Below are 21378 nucleotides of genomic sequence, written 5' to 3'. Positions count from 1 at the left end.
CTGGATTCTTATGCCAGCTCTTCCATTAATTACTTAGCGCTATGAGTTGAAGTCTGTCCCCCAAAGAATGACATGTTGAAGTCCTAACCCCCAGTGTATCTCAAGAATATAACTTTCTAGAAATAGTATCATTACAGATGTATTAGATTGGTGCAAAAGTAATTATGTTTTTTTGCCATTTTTAATAATTAGTTAAGATGAAGTCAAACGGAATTGGGCCCCTAATCCAATATAACTAGTGTCCTTATAAGATGGCTATGTAAAGACAGAGAAACAGAGAGAACTCCTTGTGATAATGAAGACAGAGATTGGAGTTATGAAGCTGCAAGCTAAGTAATGTCAAAAACAGCCCACAAACAACCAGAAGCGAGTAAGAAGCTAGCTCTCTTTCCTACAGGTTTCAAAGAACATGGCCCTGCCAATACTTTGATTTCAGCTGTCTAGTCTCCAAAACTGAGACAAATTTTTGTTGTTTTAAGCTACCCAGTTTGCAGTTTTGTTATGGCAGCCTTGGGAAACTAATACACTTGGTGTTTCTGTAAGTCATTAACATTTCTAGGCCTTGATTTCCTCACTTTTACATAAGAGGGTTGGACTAAATTATATACAAATTTCCTTAGGCAAATTCACTAGTCTTTTATGCCCTGACAGTCCCATCTGTAAAATGGAGATAGTTATTTATAACAATGCCTGGCACATGGAAGCACTAAGTGTAAGCTGATATTTACACACACTAGTAATTGCAGTAATGATTCTTTCAGTTCTGGCAATCTATAGTCTTTAACCAATCCCAAAGGATATGAGGTTTACATGTCCAGTGAATTCTAGGAACAAGAATTCAGGAAGAAAAATACCCTACAAAGTTTGGATGAGGGCAGAATAAGGAGTGGAACAACCAGAAGGGAGTCCTAAATAGCTGTGACAAAGGGTCAGACTGTCAGGAAGGCATTCTTATAGCAGGTCCTCCTACTTCCTCCACTGCTTTACATTTCATGGTAAGCCCACCCCAACCCTACCCGAGCCCCTCCAGGAGTGAGAACCTCCCATCCAGGTTCCTGCTGCTAAGTGGCTCACCCAGTCTAATGTTGGTGCTACTTTCATTAGATTTTTCTACTAATCATTCAAGGCAAATATATACCAGGCACTACATAAGAGAAGGGATACAGCAGGAAGTACAGTCTCTTATTGCAGTTTAGAGTCTAAAAGGGGAAAGAAACATTAAATAATTTTATAAATACTCATATATTACAAATGTGACGGTACTATAAAGACAAAAGACAGAGCGTGTCCATGCCAGGGATCAAAGGACACCGCCCTGAGAAAAAATGAATTCTAATATGAAACCCGCAGGATAAGTAGAAGTTAACCAGGAATGAGTGTTAAAGAGAAGCTGGAGGAAACAGGCAGAGGGAAGGTATGTGCAACAGCTCTGAAGTAAAATTAAAGCTTGCCACATTTGTGGAACAGAAACAAGTCATGAGAGATGAGGCTGAAGAGGCAGGCTGGAGATAGACTGTGTGGCCAGTATAGCCCATAGCGAGGAGTTCAATCTTCACCCTAAGTTCAAGGGGGAGTTATTGAAGGGTCTTTAAGCAAAGGAGTAACGTAAGACTTGCGTTTTCCAAAGATCACTCTGGCAGCAGTGTAAAAAATAGGTAAGAGGGTAGGTGTGGCCATGAGGTTATAATGGAGTGGTACTATAGTCTTTCAGATGAGACATGTTTCAATGTCATAGATAGGATGCGTTGTAGACCAGGAAAGAAACCACTGGAGAAATCCGTTGGTAAAGTTTGATCTGGTGTCAGGGACCTTGGGATGCTGCTTCCAGCAACTCAAAACCCCACTACATAGAGATTCTGCTGAAGAGAATTCTTCGGGAGAATGAGAGCCAGACACATTAGCCAGGAGAGCCCAGAACAAAGGGCTGCTTCAGAATCTGTGTCATCCAGAGGGAACCCAAGTTTCTGTACTTCATAATGCATTTCCCAGCAGATCTAGAGGCTACAGACACCCCTAACAGTGGGTGATGTGTCACTGATAAATGACTAAGGACTGGGGATAGGGCAAGACAGTAGGTTCTTGGAAAGGTATGTGATTAATCTCCAGCCTTCTTTTTGTCACTTTTCCTTATTCGGCAGGTTACTGGGGCCCAACTGAGCTGGGTGAGGACTAAGCCCTACCCCTTTATAGTGCCTCATCCATTGAGGTTGTTTCTCCTCCACCCTCTGCCTCTCCGCTTTCTTTCCCTCTCATCTCCCCTTTCCACTCTCACCTCACTTTCCCCACCTCTCACCTTTCCCCACTGTCTCCCTGAGTGTGGGGAGATACCCCAAACTCTCATTATTGACAAGATGGGCACTGTCTCCCTATACCACTCACTGCAGCCATGGTGGCCTATGTGGACTTGGGCCAGAGAGGACAGACAGAACCTGGTCTGAAGACAGACTTTTTCCCAGACCATAGTAAAACTGACTGTTGCACCATGCCTCAGCTTTGTGTCCAGCATTTTTTCTGCAGCTGAAAAGACAGTGACAATGACTAGTAGTAATAAAAATTTAACTCAACAAATATTTATGAGCACTGGCCATATACATAGCTATCAGGAAGTCATTATTTACTAAGGATAAAACCAATGCCATCACAGTTCTGGCCACTGTAGGAATTAATACCTAGCATACTTAGAACACTAATAGCTTAATACATTCATTCTTACAGGTTCATCTATTCTATTCGTCTTTGAGAAACCATTGCTGCTTGGCTGCTAAAGGTACCTCAGGATCTCAGAGGAGCGTGAAGAAGGGACCCCACACATCTGGGACTCTGACATCTGAGAAGGGAATGCTGGCTGGCCAATGCTGTACATCTGAAGAGGTGTACATCTGGAACTGCAGAAAAAAACTACAAACTGGAAACAAGTAATGCTGTCAGAATGAGGAGTCGTTACTGAGAGAAGGTTGACAGAGACAGAAAGCAAACAGAAGGAAAGTGTCCTAGGCCGGGTGCAGTGGCTCACACCTGTAATCCCAGCACTTTAGGATGTCAAGGCGGGTGGATCACTTGAGGCCAGGAATTTAAGACCAGCCTAGCCAATGTGGTGAAACTTATTCTCTACTAAAAAAAAACCACAAAAATTAGCTGGGAGTGGTGGTGGGCACCTGTAGTTCCAGCTACTCAGGAGGCTGAGGCAGGAGAATCACTTGAACCTGGGAGGTGGAGGTTGTGGTGAGCTAAGATGGCACCACCACACTCCAGCCTGGGCAACAGGGCGAGATCCATCATGGAAAGAAAAAAAAAAAGAAGAAAAGTGTCCCTCCTAGCCCTACAACCTGCCTTTAGCAGTCCCTACAGGCCAGCCAGCCAGCTGGCAAAGGAGAAATGTGATTTGCAGAGTTCTAGCCCCAGCACACAACAGTGTAAAAACCAGCACAACATTCCTTTAAAAGAATCAAGTAGGGGGGCGGGCGCGGTGGCTCACACCTGTAATCCCAGCACTTTGGGAGGCTGAGGCGGGTGGATCACGAGGTCAAGAGATCCAGACCATCCTGGCCAACATGGTGAAACCCCGTCTCTACTAAAAATACAAAAAATTAGCTGGGCATGGTGGCGCGTCCCAGCTGCTCAGGAGGCTGAGGCAGGAGAATTGCCTGAACCCAGGAGGCAGAGGTTACAGTGAGCCTCAGGAGGCTGAGGCAGGAGAATTGCCTGAACCCAGGAGGCAGAGGTTGCAGTAAGATCAAAATAAAAAATAAAAAGAATCAAGTAGGATAATTTGCTATACCAGATAGAAATCATTACTTTTTTTTTTTTTTTTTTTTTTTTTTAGACGGAGTTTTGCTCGTTACCCAGGCTGGAGTGCAATGGCACAATCTCGGCTCACTGCAACCTCCGCCTCCTGGGTTCAGGCAATTCTCCTGCCTCAGCCTCCTGAGTAGCTGGGATTACAGGCACACACCACCATGCCCAGCTAATTTTTTGTATTTTTAGTAGAGACGGGGTTTCACCATGTTGACCAGGATGGTCTCGATCAGCAGAGATACAAAAACAGACCAATGGAACCCAACAGAGAGCCCAAAATCAGAGCATTTGACAAAATTTGCACTGCATGGTAGCAGAGGAAAACCACATGACAGATAGTCATACGGAAAAAAAAGATTTGGATCTCTACCTCCCTTATACACAAAAAACAAATTACAGCTGGGCATCATGGCATACACCTGTAATCCCAGCTCCTTGGGAGGTTGCGGCAGGAGGATCAACCTGGCCAGCCTGGGCAACATAGCAAGATTCCCCACCTCAAGAAATAAAATCAATTGGTTAAACCACTATAGAGAACCAGCTTACATTATCTAGTAAAACTATAAATACATCTAACCTATGACCCAGATTACACTGCTGGATATACCACAGAGATATGCAGGCATATGTGTAACTGCTATATACATGTTTGGTTTTTTTGTTTTTTTAAAGAGACAGGGTGTTGCTGTCACCCAAGCTAGAGTATAAGATCACAGCTCATTGTAACCTCAAACTCCTGGGCTCAAGAGATCCTCTCATCTCAGCCTCCTAAGTAGCTGGGACTACAGGCACACACCACCATACCCAGTTTTTTTTGTTTTGTTTTTTTTTAATAGAGACAGGATCTCACTATGTTGCCTGAGCCGATCTCAAACTCCTGGGCTTAAGCAATCTTCCTGCCTCAGCTTCTCAAAGCACTGGGATTATAGGTGTGAACCACCATGCCTGCCTTAATATACAAAAATATTAATGACTAATTTTGAAATATCCAAAACTGGAAACAATTCAATTCTCTCTCAACATTACAGTGAACAGTAATGTAGTCGTGTAGTAAAACTCTATACATAGTAGAATAATAATAGTGTAGTAAATTTCTATATATAGTAATGAAAATAAATTAGAACATCTTTATGTAGACAGGATAAATCTTACAACTTTACTGAGAGGGGAGCAATGCAAAAGAATACAAGCAGTACAGGCACTGCTATTTATAACAGTAAGTCAGCAGATTAAATATTTAACTGAAAACATGAAGACTGAGTTACTATCTTATCTACAGAATTGTATTTTTCCCTTACAAATGAATGAATCTACAGATATGGCTGGACTTGCTATTTTGCTTGTATTCATTCAATGTCACATTACCTAATCACTGAAACTTGGAGGAAGCAATGCCTGAGCTGAAAAAAGAGAATTTATACTTTTTTAAACAATAATAGTTACCATTTTCTGAGGGACGTTTCTGAGGGTTTCTAATTCTATGTTTTTCACTTAATATTACAATACCTCTAGGTATTATTACCCCTATTAACATACTTAAGAAAATCGAGGTTCAGAGAGGCAGTGATTCTCTCAAAATCAGAAAGTTCTCAGAGTAAGTGGCAAAACCAGAATTCAATCCAGGTCCTTCTGAATTCAAACCCCATGTACTTGGTCACATTTCAGTGTTTCCTTTTCAAATAAATCCAAGAATGGCTGGAGAACAGCCTGCAAGAGAAAGAACATTTCAAGATAATTGCCCATAGATAAATGAGATCAGATCATGAAGAGTCTTAAATGCCATGCTAAAAGAAGTTGATTGTTTTGGGTTTTTTTTTCTGACAACATAAGTGAAGACTAGGGGTTGCCATAAACAGTGAAGAGACAGGATAAAGTTTTTAAGATCATTCCGGCTGCAGTATGGATTGAAAAAGGGTAAGACTTGAAGCTGAGAGACCAACTAAGAGACTACCGCCTTTCTCAAAAGAATGAGGGCCTAAAACAAGAGTCACACATGAGGTATAAAGGAGTGAGGCAGACAGGTTTTCTAAGACAGTTCCTTGCTGGCTGTCAGTTTTGGTAGAGGGGACATCAACAACCAGAGACCTATCTCCAGTCTTTGCACACATCCAGAACCAACAGGTTGTCAAAACCTTCTCAAGCTACTGCTTCCGACGACAGCTGGGAAAGGTTCTCTGCTTTTAAGGATTCATGATTATGTTGGGCCCACCTGGATAATCCCGGCTATTCTCCATCTCAAAACCCTAACCTTAACCACATCTAAAGTTCTTTTTGCCATTTTACAACAGCATATTTATTCACAGATCCCAGGGATTAGTTTGTAGACATCTTTGGGGGATGACTATTCTGCCTGTACAGTTGGTACTCCCTCACCCAACTGTAACTGAATGAACATGTGCAGCAACCCTGGCCGGCCTGAGAAGGGTATGATTACCAAAGGTTCAAAACTTGCCAGGAATGAAGGTAGGCTCACACCACCGTACCAAGACCTACCATCGTAATAACTGAGGAAATTTAGAATGTAGAGATGACTACCAGTTGCAACCGCAAGGCAAACTGTAGCTATGAAGGCTGTAATTGTACCCCTAAGTTTCTTCTTTAAAAGGCCCCCAGGAGGCCGGGCGCGGTGGCTCACGCCTATAATCCCAGCACTTTGGGAGGCCAAGGCGGGTGGATCACGAGGTCAAGAGATCGAGACCATCCTGGTCAACAAGGTGAAACCCCGTCTCTACTAAAAATACAAAAATTAGCTGGGCATTGTGGCGCATGCCTGTAGTCCTAGCTACTCGGGAGGCTGAGGCAGAAGAATTGCTTGAACCCAGAAGGTGGAGGTTGCGGTGAGCCGAGATCGTGCCATTGCACTCCAGTCTGGGTAACAACAGCGAAACTCCGTCTCAAAAAAAAAAGAAAAAATAAATAAAATAAAATAAAAGGCCCCCAGGAATCATGAACATGAATGGGAGAAGTGGATCTGACAAAAGCCTGTAGCCATGGAGCTATGGGGATGATTTCAAAAGAATTTCAAGAGATCTGAAATTTGAAATCTGCCCAGATTTCAAGAGAATCAGCTGCAGTTAACTGACAGCCTCTAGCATCCTCACTTTTGCATCTACCAAAGTATCACATTTCCCTCAGGTTACTACCAGTGACTGAGCACAGCAAGAGTATTAGGCCATTTCTTTTAACAGACCTTTGATTAGAGACTCCACTACCAGGGCCAAAACTTTCTCAGTAGTATGGCACAGCCTGAGGCCCCTCCTATCCCATCTTTCCGTTTTCTCTGTACCTGAGAGCCAGAACCCTGGAGAATGGTAGCCAAACATAGCCTTCCCAAAACCCACATTTGAGCTTCCAAGCATGCATCATTATCAGAATTTCTGAGGTGCCAAGAGTAGATTCCCTGGACCTCATTCCCCAGAAAGTTCTGACTGTCCTATTAATACTATGTTTTAGCAGTCATGCTGGGTGTTAGGTATACTAGTGTACATACCACTATAAAAAAATGTAAATTACATTTTTTTAAACAATAGGAAAAGGTTATCTGAGCAGCCATGTTCAAGCTCACAGCTGTGTAAGCAGCGTTTGTTGGCAGGGTGCGGTGGCTCATGCCTGTAACCCAGCACCTTGGGAGGCTGAGGTTGGCAGATCACCTGAGGTTAGGAGTTTGAGACCAGCCTGGCCAACAAGGTGAAACCCCACCTCTACTAAAAATACAAAAATTAGCTGGGTGTGGTGGCAGGTACCTGTAATCCCAGCTACTGGAGAGGCTAAGGCAGGAGAATTGCTTGAACTGTGCAGTGGAGGTTGCAGTGAGCCAAGATCATGCCATTGCACTCCAGCCTGGTGGACAAGAGCGAGACTGAGTCCTAAAAAGAGAAGTAGCATCTGTCTTAGCTAGGCATGATATGGCACTTAAGTTCAATTTAACAGACTGAGGCAGGAAAATGGCTTGAGCTCAGGAGTTCAAGTCTACAGTGAACTATAATCCTGACACTGCCCTCCAGCCTGGGTGACACAGTAAGATCCTGTAACAAATATAAACACATAAATAAAAAGAAGTAATGTTTGTCTTTGTGGACAAAGTATAAAATGTACTACTCTAGGCTGGGCGTGGTAGCTCACGCCTGTAACCCTGGCACTTTGGGAGGCTGAGGCAAGTGAATCACTTGGGAGACGGAGCGAGACTCCATCTCAAAACTAAAAAAAAATAAAAAATACTAGACTATGAAATCAAAAAAGTGGTGGAACTACAAACTGAAAAACAGTATCACTGGAAGACCTAATGCCATCTCCTCAGGGATTCATCATCTGAGGAGCCTTTTACGAGTTACTTTCATCTATTCCTGGATGAAATACTTAAAGATGATAGTGTAACTGTGTAAACTATTCTGTGCCCATTTCAGTTCTTATAGAAAGTAATCTAACCTTTTGGCCTGTTTGTCATAATGCAGTGTAGAAATATTCGATTTCTAGTGTAGGTACCTCAACCCTAACTGAACTTCTATTTTAACCCTGCTCTAAGATTCAGCGTCAAAACCATCTTGACAATACCTATGTCTATCTTAGTGATCCAGCATCAGCCCCAATCTCTGTTTTAAGTATATTTCTACCACTAAAGAAATTTTGAGACAGCACTTTTTTTTTTGAGATGGAGTCTCACTCTGTCACCAGGCTGGAGTGCAGTGTCACAATCTTAGCTCACTGCAACCTCTGCCTCCCAGGTTCATGGGATTCTCCTGCCTCAGCCTCCCAAGTAGCTGGGATTATAGGCATGCGCCACCAGGCCCAGCTAATTTTTTGTATTTTTAGTAGAGACGGGGTTTCACCATGCTTGGTCTCGCATCTCTTGACCTCATGATCCGCCCACCTTGGCCTTCCAAAGTGCTGGGATTACAGGCCTGAGCCACCACACCCAGCCTAGCATTATTTTTTAAAAATTATTATTTAAAATTTTAAAGTATAGACACAGTCTCATTATGTTGCCCAGGCTAGTCTTTAAGTCCTCAGCTCAAGTGATAGCTCACACACCTCAGCCTCCCAAAGTGCTGGGATTACAGGCATCAGTCACTGCGACCGGCAGATGGCACTGGCATTGTGAGAAATGGGAGTGGGTGTAGGGGACACAGAGTGGAGGGTAAAAAGAAGAAAGATATTTGGAACCAAGTGGCTTTAATAAGTCCTGCCCCTTTTCTTTTACTTCTTCCTTCAAAGCAAAACCAAAATGAGCTACTGAAAGTTTATTTACTTCCTGGGATGAAGTATTATCTGTCCCAACTTCCCTTTCCCATCAGACAGGTCCCTAAAACTGTAAAAAAAAGACCATACTCTCAAACAAACATGCATTCAATTCAGGTGACTGATATTTTCATAATGTTTTCTTTAACATTTAATAGAAACTATATACAATAAATTTTTACTATATTTTACATAAGATAGCCACCACAGAAATTTACATAGGTTAAAAGCAAGATGGATAAGGAGGACCCAGTCCTGTGGGCTATTTTCTCAGAGGATAAAAGCCAGAGTTCACCAGAGAAAGGGGTTCAAGACTGCTCAATTTAGAGGTGAAGAAACGCTGAAATGCAGGCCTTTAGATAGAGATAACCAGATATTAGGGCCATCAATATCTCAAAGACACCACTCACAAAGACAGCTCCCACCTAGCTACTCAAGTGGATTTCTATCCATGACTTTGGAAATCCCATTGTAAAGATGTCTCTTTCCTTATAGGTATAGTCCTAAATAATCCCAGAAGCTTTGATAAGGATTATCAAAGCTCTTTGTCTTCCAAAAAACCCACAACTTTTGAAAATTATCAGTCCATTCCCTCAAAATTTGGTTTTATGTCTGACTGTAATACTCAATCCAGAAGAAAAACAAGGTAGTTGAGTTGCCTGTGTTTTGTGAGAGATGATCAGAAATACTTCTTTGAAAAATGAGAAATTTAAATCTGCCAAAGTAAAATGGTTCCCAAAACTATCAACTAATAGAAGTGGGTTCTGGTTTCCCATTTGCAGTAGCCAATCCACTCTGAGACAATGGTGCAGAAGCTTTCTCAGAATTTCGAGATCCCTGGGATCTACACCCATCTCCAGCCATTTGCATCTGGCCCTGTTAAAAAAAGGCACTTTGGTTAGAATTTCATTCACTGTGGTCTGAAGTATTAATATGACTTATCAGTGGCCACTTATACTAGCAATAAGAACAATATGACAAATAAATTAATTCTGGGCAGATGTTCTTCCCTATATTAGCTATTCCTGTCCCTTGGAAGAGCCCATTGTTGAGGATATTCCAATGGGATGGAGAGCTGCAGGCTGTTTCTTCCAAATGAAACAGCCATTCCCTGCTGAGGTCCCAGAACAGCCAACAGACCATAGGAAGATAGTCCTTTAGGCCTCTGTTTGAAACCATCAGCTACAGCACAACTGCTGGTCTTCAGTCAGGGCCACTGGAATTCTACCCAAGGTTCACAGAAACAACTCAAATCACATTACATTACTGGTCCTTCTACAATGAGAACAATTTCAGTGCTGAACTCTCCCTCAGAAGGTACAATTTACCTAGATTACTTGTCTCAAGCTTTTATTTAAATAAATTTATGTCCTACTCTGGGATATGAGGATCGGGGGTCATTAGGTAGTCTAAGAGCCCATCTGGAGAACTATAGTAACAAGGGTATTCAGGAGCAGAGTGGAGCATTTTCTAAAGTACTTTGCTTATATGGTATTTAATGAGCGAGCGCCATAATGGAGCATCTTTATACTAGTGATAACACCCCATTCCCCTCCAGGGTTCCCCAGCAGGGAACCCTCTGCCTGGCCAGGTCACTACACAACAGAACAGTTCTTCACTTGCCAAAATATCCACTGGGTCTTCAGCAATTTCTTTGACTAAATGATCTTCAAGGGTTAGTGAAGGATCAAAAAGCAAAGGTGAAGGAGGACACTGCATACCATCACCCACAACATCCAAGTCCTAGGAAAAAAAAAGAGAAATGCCCATCAGCAGTACCAAGGGTAACAATAATAAAGTTAGCATATTTTTCAGCAAACTTTAAAGCAATTATCTGCTGTCTCCCTCAACCCTTGCCCACCTTTAATAAAAAAAAAAAGTTTTTACTAGAATGTCCAACAAATGAAACAAGACCCAAAAGCACCAAGAGCTTTTGCTGCCAAGTGTAAAACACTCAGACCACTACAGTGGATTAAAAAACGAAATTCTGGCCACCACATCTGTAATCCCAGCACTTTGGGAGGCCGAGGCAGGTAGATTGCTTGAGCCCAGGAGTTCAAGACCAGCCTGGGCAACACGGTGAAACCCCCGTCTCTACAAAAACTGCAAAAATTAGCCAGGCGTGATGGCACACACCTCTAGTCCCAGATACTACAGAGGCTAAGGTGAGAAGATTCCTTGAGCCCGGGAAACAGAGACTGCAGTGAGCCAAGATTGCGCCACTGTACTCCAAACTGGGTGGCAGAGCCAGACCCTGTCTCGGGAAAAAAAAAAATTCCCAGGAAAATTCATAGAAACAGAAAGTAGAAAAGAGAAAAGGATAACAGTAGGGTACAGGGGAAAGGGAGAGAGTTACTCTTTAAAAAGAACAAAGTTTCTGTTTAGGTTGATGAAAAAGTTCTAGAACAGAAAGTGGTGATAGTTGCACAACATGATAAATGTTCGTAATACCACTGATTTGTACGCTTAAAAACTGCGCTGGCTCACACCTACACGCTGGGAAGCTGAAGTGGGAGGATCATTTGAGGCCAGGAATTCAAGACCAGCCTGGATGACACAGCAAGACCCCATCTCTACCTACCCACCATTTACATATATGCATACATAGGTTAAAAGAGTAAAATAGTGTATGTTGAACTACATACGTAATTATATATGTTTACAATTTTAAAACATTTTTTAAAATATTCCCTCTGAGGCTATCTGTAATCAACATGGTAATTTCACCAGTGATGAACTTAAGTATGAACAATGGTATATTAAAATTAAATATTGCTGGGCAATACAAGATTGCTTGATTAACATCCTAACAGCCACAAAGCAAGCAAATAAGCTCAAACAGGGGAAAGGGAGAGGGTAGCAGGAAAGGATAAAGGACAGAAAACTCAAAGCTCCTCTAAACGGCTAGGAAATACTTTGGTTAAGTCCCTATCCCCACAGAGTAACTCCCTGGTTCTATTTTTTTTGGAGATGGAGTCTCACTCTGTTATCCAGGCTGGAGTGCAGTGGCCCGATCTTGGCTCACTGCAACCTCTGCCTCCCAGTTTTAAGCAATTCTCTTGCCTAAGCCTCCCAAGTAGCTGGGACTACAGGTCCGTGCCACCACGTCCAGCTACTTTTTTGTATTTTTAGTAGATACAGCGTTTCGTCGTGTTAGCCAGGATGGCCTTGATCTCCTAACCTCGTGATCCACCTGCCTCAGCCTCCAGAAGTACAGGGATTACAGGAATGAGCCACAGCACCTGGCCAACTTCCTGGCTCTTAAGCCTAACATAGTTCAATTGCTCTGTTAAAAAAAAAAAAAATGACACTACATTCTAGAGACATGTTTCTTCCAACTGAATTGGCAATTCACACGGGGATACTGAATAGCCAACAGACCACAAGGAAGACATTACTCTTTGCTCCTGTTTGAAACCAACAGCTACAGCAAACCGCTGGTCTTGATTCAGGGCCTAAGGCATTATGAAGGCTCAAAAAAAACATCAAACTAACTAACTTTCATGCCACTGCTTTTCAAGAGTCTGGTGCTAAACTCTCCTTCTTCCTAAGAGTTAAAAATATCCAGGACATAGCCAGGTATGATGGCTCACGCCTATAATCCCAGCACTTTGGGAAGGCCGAGGCAGGAGAATTACCTGAGATCACGAGTTTGAGACCAGCCTGGCCAACATGGTGAAACCCCTTCTCTACTAAAAATACAAAAATTGGCAGGGTTTGTTCTCTATGCAGTATAAAAAGAATAAAAATAGAAAAAAAAAATTGGCAGGGCGCGGTGGCAGGCGCCTATAATTCCAGCTACTTGGGAGGGTAAGGCAGGGAGAACAGCTTGAACCCAGGAGGCAGAGGTTGCAGTGAGCTGAGATCATGCCATTGCACTCCAGCCTGGGTGACAGAGCAGGACTGTCTCAAAAAAAAAAAAAAAAACCACCCAGGAGATTTGTACTCCCCATGCCCAATTCAGTTTATAGATCTTCTGTGTTTCTAATTATCTAGCTTTATGAGAAGCTTAGTTCTATGCTTTCAATTTGCAATCATTTCCCATTTTTTGGTGTGCTAATAACCAAAAACGAGAATCACAACATCTTCACATTAAAGTATATAATTTTTTTTTTTTTTTTTTTTTTGAGACTGAGTTTCACTCTTGTTACCCAAGCTGGAGTGCAATGGCACCATCTTGGCTCACCGCAACCTCTGCCTCCTGGGTTCAAGCAATTCTCCTGCCTCAGCCTCCTGAGTAGCTGGGACTACAGGCATGCGCCACCATGCCCAGCTAATTTTTGTATTTTTAATAGAGACGGGGTTTCATCATGTTGACCAGGATGGTCTCGATCTCTTGACCTCCTGATCCACCCACCTCAGCCTCCCAAAATACTGGGATTATAGGTGTCAGCCACCGCGCCACCAAGAACACATATAATATAAATCCTTAAAGCTGCTCAGGCCAGGCATGATGGCTCATGCCTGTAATCTCAACACTTTGGGAGGACGAGGTAGGCAGACCACGAGGTCAGGAGATCAAGATCATCCTGGCTAACATAGTAAAACCCAGTCTCTACTAAAACTACAAAAAACTACCAGCCTGACCAACATGGTGAAACCCTGTCTCTACTAAAAATACATAAATTAGCCAGGTGTGGTGGCACGCGCCTGTAGACCCAGCTACTCCAGAGGCTGAGGCAGGAGAATCACTTAAACCCAGGAGGCGGAGGTTGCAGTGAGCTGAGATCGTGCCACTGCACTCTGGCCTGGCAGGCACCTGTAGTCCCAGCTACTCAAGAAGCTGAGCCAGAAGAATTGCTTGAACCCGGGAGGCAGAGGTTGCAGTGAGCCAAGATCGTGCCATTGCACTCCAGCCTGGGCAACAGAGCGAGACTCTGTCTCAAAATAATAAATAAAAAATTTAAGAAAAAAATTTTTTAAGCCGCTCAATTTAAGCAGAAACATAGGGAATAGGATACACTCAACCTACCATCCATTTCAGGTGAGTTGGAAATTTTTGCATTATCCACAGAAACCAGTATTTTCACACCATTAATACTGTAAATCTGTTATCTCCAATTGTTTTTTATCATGTGCACTTTTTTTGTGTGTGATGGCAAGATCTCACCTCACTGCAATCTCCGCCTCCAGAGTTCAAGTGATTTTCCTGCCTTAGCCTCCACAGTATTGGGGATTATTAGGCACATGCCACCACACCCAAATAATTTTTGTATTTTTTTGTAGACAGAGTTTCACCATGTTGGCCAGGCTCACCTGGAACTCCTGATGCAGGTGATCTCCCTGCATCAGCCTCCCAAAATGCTGGGATTACAAACATGAACCACTGCATCCAACCCATACACAATTCTTACACAAATACTTAGCTTGGACTGGGCGCTAATTATTTGTATAAGAAATTCAGGTGGACAGATCATTTGAGGCCAGGAATTCAAGACCAGCCTGGCCAATATGGCGAAACCCTTTCTCTATTAAAAATATAGAAATTAGCCAGGCATGGTGGACCATGCCTGTAATCCCAGCTACTTGGGAGGCTGAGACAGGAGAATCGCTTGAACCCAGAAGGCAGAGGTTGCAGTGAGCTGAGATTTCGCCACTGTACTCCAGCCTGGATGACAGAACAAGACTGTCAAAAAAAATAATAATGATAATAATTAGCTTGGAATTAAACACTGAAGCAAATGGCATCCAAGTCTCAAGATAACAATGGAATGGATATGTTTTCAGAAAAGGCTTTTCTCATATATACACAGTGTTGCCTCTTATAAGATTTAAAATTGGCAAAAAGAACCTAAAATAAGTGAAGAAAGTAAGTAAAAATTCCAATTAAAACAGGAGTATTTTAAAAACTAAAAGTATCAGGATATAAAGAGAATCCAAAATGTTTTTGGCTCATGCCTACAATCCCAGCACTTTGGGAAGCTGAGGCAAGATCACCTGAGGTCAGGAGCTTGAGGCCAGCTAGGCCAACATAGTGAAACCACATCTCTACTAAAAAATACAAAAATTAGCAAGGACTGATGGCATACACCTATAATCCCAGCTGCTTGGGAGGCTGAAACAGGACAACTGCTGGAACCCAGGAGGTGGAGATTACAGTGAGCAGAGATTGCCACTGCACTCCAATCTGGGTGACAGAGCAAAACTCCATCTTAAAATACAAATAAATAAATAAATAAAAATTAAAAAACAGAATCCACGTTTTGTTACTATCTCCAAAAACCACCAAAAGAGAATGAGAGAGAAGGAACTTAAAATAGTAAGATTAAGTGTTAAGTTACTACCTGCCAACCATTCTTGCATCAAAGCACAGGAAACAAGCAAATATCCAGAATGAAAGGCTGTGTTTTTACCCATATTAGTATCTGATGCCTGGTCTTCCCACAAGTAAAATCACCTAAGTTATCAATAACAAGTTATAGGCCGGACATGTTGACTCATGCCTATAGTCCAGCACTTTGGGAGGCCAAGGTGGGTGGATCATTTGAGGCTATGAGTTTGAGACCAGCTTGGTCAACATGGCGAAACCCTGTCTCTACCCAAAAAAAACAAAAATTAGTAAGGCCTACTGGCACGCACCTGTAGTCCCAGCTACTCAGGAGGCTGAAGCACAAGAATTGCTTGAACCTATGAGGCAGAGGTTGTAGTGAGCTGAGATCGCACCACTGCACTCCAGCCTGAATGACAGAACAAAGACTCATTCCTTTTTAAAAAAAAAAGGCCAAGTTATAGTGGCCAGGCACAGTGGTTCATGTTTGTAATCCCAGCACACTTTGGGAGGCCAAGGTAAGAGGATCACCTGAGTCCAAGAGTTGAAGACCAGCTTAGGCAACATAGGGAGACCTCTTCTATATAAAAAAAATTAAAAATTGGCCGGGCATGGTGGCATAAACCTATACTCCCAGCTACTTGGGAGGCTGAGGCGGGAGGATCACTTAAACCCAGGAGTTTGAGGCTGCCGTGATCCATGATCATGCCATTGCATTCCAGTCTGAGCAACAGGGAAAAACCACAACTCAGAAAAACAAAAGTTATAAAAACGATAACTGAGCCAGACAGTGGCTCATGCCACCGACAAAAACCCTGTCTCAAAAGTTCTTAACAGTATATTCCTTAACAGCCAAAAAGCAGAAACAGCGCAAATATCCATCAACTGACAGATTTTTGAAGTGTTGTATTTCCAAACAATGGAATATTAATTCAGTCACAAAAAGGAATGAAAGTATTGATACATACTGGTATGGATAAACCTTGAAAACATTATGCTAAGTGAAAGAAGCCAGACCAAAAGGATACATATACTATTATACTGTTACAAAATGTCCAGAACAAGCAAATTTAGAGACAAAAAGTAGATTCATGGTGGCCAAGGGCCGAAGGGAGAAGAAAATGAAGAGTGACATAATAGGAATCGGGTTTCTTTTGGAGACAATGAAAATCTGAAATTAGATAGTGGTGACAGTTGCATTACTTAGTGAATATACTAAAAAGCACTAAATTATACACTTTCAAAGAGTGCAATTTATGGTATGTAAATTACATCCCTAAAAAGGTATGAAAAAAATGTCCAGAAAAAAAATTAGGGCAGATTTCTCTAAATTAGTATGCTAACGTACAAATAAAACCACACATATATATCACTCTAAAAACTGTCAATTCTCCTAACCACCACTAACCTATTCCTCGCCATTAATAAATAAGGCCTTGTCTCAAGGGCCTGAGCCAGAGCAGAGCTTCTCTAACTTACATCACTGAACTCCAGAGGTAAACTCTCAGTGGGCTGAAGCTCAGCAGCACTCAAGTACAGATCCATGGGGCCGGCTTCCAGATCGTCTGGCACAGACAGTACCTGCTCGGGCTTATACATCTGAGGAGGCAACTGGAAATGGAGTGGGCAGCAGGGATCCTCAGAGAGGCTTACAGGAACAGGTTTGTTGCAGGGTACCTCTTCAGATCCCTGGCAGCACTTGAAGAGAACCTGATTCGTATCCTGACAAATATCTGTAGAAATATGGTCAAGGGAAATAAAACACAATCTATCGAAAGCATAAAATATAAATAGCATGCTCTGTCACATAAAACTTAAGGTCTGGACTATACAAGATAAATTAACACTCCCAGAACACGCACCTGTCCAGAATAAACATTACAAATGCAAATAGCTTTGAAAATGCCCCCCACACAGCCCTTCCAAAAGCGTCAAGAAATACAACATGTCTGCTCCCTTAGCAGACTGGCAAATTTTGCAACAGTTTCTTGGACCTTGTTTCCAAAGATGACTACATGATAAATTCATTTAAAGCACACTGGAGTAAGGGAAAACAGCTCTAGTAGAAGTCACTAGATATCATATACTGACAAGAAATTAAATATCCATGCTTTTTATTTTTTGGGGGAGTGTGGTAGTTCAGGGGAGCCCTTTTCTGATCCTAAAGGAAGAAGAAAATTTTGCTTATGAAGGCCCATTGGAAAAAAAAATACTCCAGAAACACTGCAAGGACTCTACAACAACTTTTGTTAAAGGCAGGTCTTTATTTCCAAGTTAGCAAAGAAGTTCTGTAGGATGAATCAAAATCAAGATTATGATTAGATAACAGTAAAATTCCAAGTTACTCTACAAAACACATTTTATGCAAGTGTTACCATTTCTTGAAATCTTAACTACCTGGTTATTTTTCTAGATTAATAAACATTATTTTAAAATTAGACTTATTTTTAACCAGAAAACACAATTTTTCTATAAACTGATAGTAGCTGGATTATGGAATTGTAATTTTTAAAAATTAAAAAAATCTAACGTATAATTTTTTTTTTTTTGAGGCAGTTTTGCTCTTGTTGCCCAGGCTGGAGTGCAATGGCATGATCTCGGCTAACTGCAACCTCCTCCTCCCAGGTTCAAGCAATTCTCCTGCCTCAGCCTCTCGAATAGCTGAGATTACAGGCATGTGCCAACACACCTGGCGAATTTTGTATTTTTAGTAGAGATGGAGTTTTACCATGTTGGTCAGGCTGGTCTCTAACTCTTGACCTCAGGTGATCCACCCGCATCAGCCTCCCAAAATGCTGGGATTAAAGGCATGAGTCACTGCACCCGGCCTACAAATTTAGTTTTTTAAACCATATAAACTTTCTTGAATAAATCCATTACTTTCGTTTTTTTCTTTCTTTCTTCCTTTCTTTAAGCCATTACTTTCAATCCATACCTGGAAATAACTGAACTCTCAAGTAGGGTGTGATGGCTGTGACACTACCAACATTGTGGACCAGGTACATCTTTGTTGGAAGAAAAATGTATAGCGGCATTCCTGGCCTGTCAGTAGCATCTCCATCTCTGAGGTATAACAACCAAAAATTTATCCACACATTGCCAACTGGAAAACAAGATGGCCCCCAGTTGAAAACCACTACTCTAAAGAAACGGAAGATAGTACAAAGCAAACAAGTGTTTATTGAATGAATAACCAAATGAATAAACATATGAACCTAATGGGAACCATCAGATCTGCACTATGTACCTAAGCAATATCTAATGTGCTTAAGAAGCCCATTCTTAAATTATTAATATTTAAAATGTTATCCATTAAATGTTTCAACCAGAACTTTTTTTTTTTTTTAAGACGAAGTCTCACTCTGTCACCCAGGCTGGAATGCAGTGGCGCAATCTCAGCTCACTGCAACCTGGGCCTCCCGGGTTCAAGCAATTCTCCTGTCTCAGCCTCCTGAGTAGCTGGGATTACAGGCAATCACCATCATACCCGGCGAATTTTTGTATTTTTAGTAGAAACAGGGTTTCGCCATGTTGGCCTGGCAGGCCTCAAACAAACTCCTGATCTCAGGTGATCCACCCACCTCAGCATCCCAAAGTGTTAGGACTACAGGCGTGAGCCACCACGCCTAGCCAAGAACTTTTTTCCACTGGAATTCAAAGGATTTTCACAAGTCTCTTATGTATTTAATACCACAATATCCTAAAAAAGGAGTCCCCCCCATCATCCTCCACCCACTTTCCCTTCAGATGGGGACAAAGAAGAAAAGAAGGGAATGGTTAACCTACAACTATAGTCTGGGTCCTTCACTTTCAGTCGAGTGCTGTCTCCATTAGACCACAGTAAAGAGTTAACAGGTCACCAATGGCAGTCGCATCTTTCTCTGGGATAAGGACTTAAGGAAGGGTAAGTAACTTAGGCAACTATGGAGTGGAAAGGAAAGAGCACAAAAGGAAAAAAAAACACTTCCCTTCTCTTTCAAATACATTTCATTTTCAACTTTGCTTTATATCTTTGAGTACAGTATTACAGTATTATAAGAAACACATAATCTATACTATCTGTAAAATGAGTTTTTTCCCTTATAAAAGTAATTCAAGTTCACCTTAAAAAAAAAAAAAAAGGAACAGTGAAAAGGGGGCATTCATAACCACGCCATGCAAAAATTACCACATCCATGTTGTTCCCTCCCAGAATTTTGTTTCACGCAGTTTAGACACTATACAGAATGTCACTATCATTTTGCTGTCGTTCATAAATTGTGTTAAATATATTTAATACCTGAAAATAATCCATACTATGTTGTGCTATGATTTATATCCCTATTGTCCAGGGAGATAAAAAATGTTAAGGCTGTCTTTAGTTCAAAGAATATTTTATGTAAAAATATTGGTCTGCATTTGATTCTCTCTTCAAAATAAATTTCCGGAGGTAAAAATTACCATGTGAAAAAATATGAATTACTTTCAAACTACTTTCAAAAAGCTTATGTCAATTTATATTCCCACTGCCAATATTTAGAAGCGTTCATTTTACCATACTCTCACCTACTTGTGAAATTCACTGACTCATTTAATTGCACATTTTAAATTTTATTTTAAAACAAATATATGTACAAGTATCAATTTTATAGATTTTAAATTTTCCTTGTTTTACTTCCTATTTACAGTTAACCTTTGAACAACACAGGCTTGAACTGCACAGGTCCACTTACATATGCATTTTCTTCTGCCTCTGCCATCCCCTCCACTTACTCAACATAAAGACCGTAAGAATCTTTATGATAATCCTTCCATTTAATAAACAGAAAAAAAATTTTCCCTATGATTTTCTTAGTAATATTTTCTTAGTTTAAGAATACAATATATGACATATAAACATATAAAATATAGCATCAGTTGACTATGTTGTTGATAAAGCTTCTATCAACAGTAAGCTAAAGGTTACTAGCAGTTAAGTTTTGCAGGAATCAAAAATTATACGCAAACTTTCAACTGTGTAGGGGGCTCAGCACCCCAAACCCCTGAATTGTTCAAAGGCCAACTGTATTTATAGCGAAGATATACACTTTTCAACTATTAGCCTTTTCTATCTTCTTTTAAATATGCCCAACTATTTTTGAGATAGAGCCTCACTCTGTCGCCCAGCCTGGAGTGCAGTGGTACAATCTTGGCTCGCTGCAACCTCCCCCTCCTAGGTTCAAGCAATTCTCCCGCCTCAGCCTCCCAAGTAGCTGGGACTACAGGTGCGCACCACCACGCCCAGCTAATTTTTCTATTTTTAGAAGAAACAGGGTTTCACCATTATTAGTCAGGCTGGTCTTCAACTCCTGACCTCATGATCTGCCTGACTTCGGCCTCCTGAAGTGCTGAGATTACAGGTATGAGACACCACGACCAACCACCCAATTGTGGTTTAAGCAATTTTTTTTTTTTTTTTGAGACGGAGTCTCACTGTCACCCAGCCTGGAGTGCAGTGGTGTGATCTCATCTCACTGCCACTTTCACCTCCCAGGTTCAAGCAATTCTCTGCCTCAGCCTCCCAAGTAGCTAGCTGGGTTTACAGTAGCCCACCACCATGTCTGGCTAATTTTTTTTTTTGTATTTTTAGTAGAGACAGGGTTTCACCATCTTGGCCAGGCTGCTCTTGAACTCCTGACCCCACTATCCACCCGCCTCACCTCCCCAAGTATTGGGATTACAGGTGTGAACCACCACACCCAGACTTTTTTTTTTTTTTTAAGAGACAGGGTCTTGCTCTGTCACCCAAGGTAGTATGCAGTGGCATGATCCTGCAGGTTCAAACTGGTAGGCTCAAAAGATGCTCCCGGCCGGGCGTGGTGGCTCAAGCCTGTAATCCCAGCACTTTGGGAGGCCTCGGCGGGTGGATCACGAGATCAACAGATAGAGACCATCCTGGCCAACATGGTGAAACCCCGTGTCTCTACTAAAAATACAAAAAATTAGCTGGGCGTGGTGGCACGTGCCTGTAATCCCAGCTACTCAGGAGGCTGAGGCAGGAGAATTGCCTGAACCCAGGAAGTGGAGGTTGCGGTGAGCCGAGATCATGCCATTGCACTCCA

General features: G+C 41.8%; 1 protein-coding gene, 1 long non-coding RNA gene and 2 other non-coding genes across 9 annotated transcripts in view; all 4 read right to left on the bottom strand.

Moving 5' to 3' along the window:
- Nucleotides 1-4922: 4922 nt before the first annotated feature.
- Nucleotides 4923-7662, bottom strand: LOC144577631 (uncharacterized). Its single transcript, XR_013521918.1, has 2 exons — nt 7539-7662; nt 4923-5502 (listed from the first exon to the last, which is right to left on the bottom strand). It is a non-coding gene; the product is annotated as an uncharacterized LOC144577631 (long non-coding RNA).
- A 1495-nt stretch (nt 7663-9157) lies between these two features.
- KANSL2 (KAT8 regulatory NSL complex subunit 2) overlaps nt 9158-21378 on the bottom strand; it is a 28260-nt gene continuing 16039 nt past the window's right edge. For 3 of the 6 annotated variants that reach the window (XM_054238585.2, XM_078336833.1, XM_054238586.2), the window contains exons 8-10: nt 16778-17031; nt 10654-10773; nt 9158-9906 (exon numbers count right to left, since the gene is read on the bottom strand). In XM_054238585.2, the coding sequence (XP_054094560.1) occupies nt 9775-9906; nt 10654-10773; nt 16778-17031 (506 nt within the window). In that variant the 3' untranslated portion in view covers nt 9158-9774. The remainder of the gene's footprint in view (nt 9907-10653; nt 10774-16777; nt 17032-21378) is intronic. The other 3 variants (XM_054238587.2, XM_078336834.1, XM_078336832.1) reach the window with 1 other exon arrangement.
- On the bottom strand, nt 10111-10247 carry LOC118144684 (small nucleolar RNA SNORA2/SNORA34 family). The gene has a single exon (XR_004729434.1). It is a non-coding gene; the product is annotated as a small nucleolar RNA SNORA2/SNORA34 family (small nucleolar RNA).
- LOC118144683 (small nucleolar RNA SNORA2/SNORA34 family) lies at nt 12354-12488 on the bottom strand. Its single transcript, XR_004729433.1, has one exon. It is a non-coding gene; the product is annotated as a small nucleolar RNA SNORA2/SNORA34 family (small nucleolar RNA).

This window comes from Callithrix jacchus, chromosome 9, assembly GCF_049354715.1.
Source record: "Callithrix jacchus isolate 240 chromosome 9, calJac240_pri, whole genome shotgun sequence".
In the NCBI taxonomy this organism is placed as follows: domain Eukaryota; kingdom Metazoa; phylum Chordata; class Mammalia; order Primates; family Cebidae; genus Callithrix; species Callithrix jacchus.
Note: the sequence above shows the minus strand (reverse complement) of the source record. Positions and strands in the feature narration are given on the sequence as shown.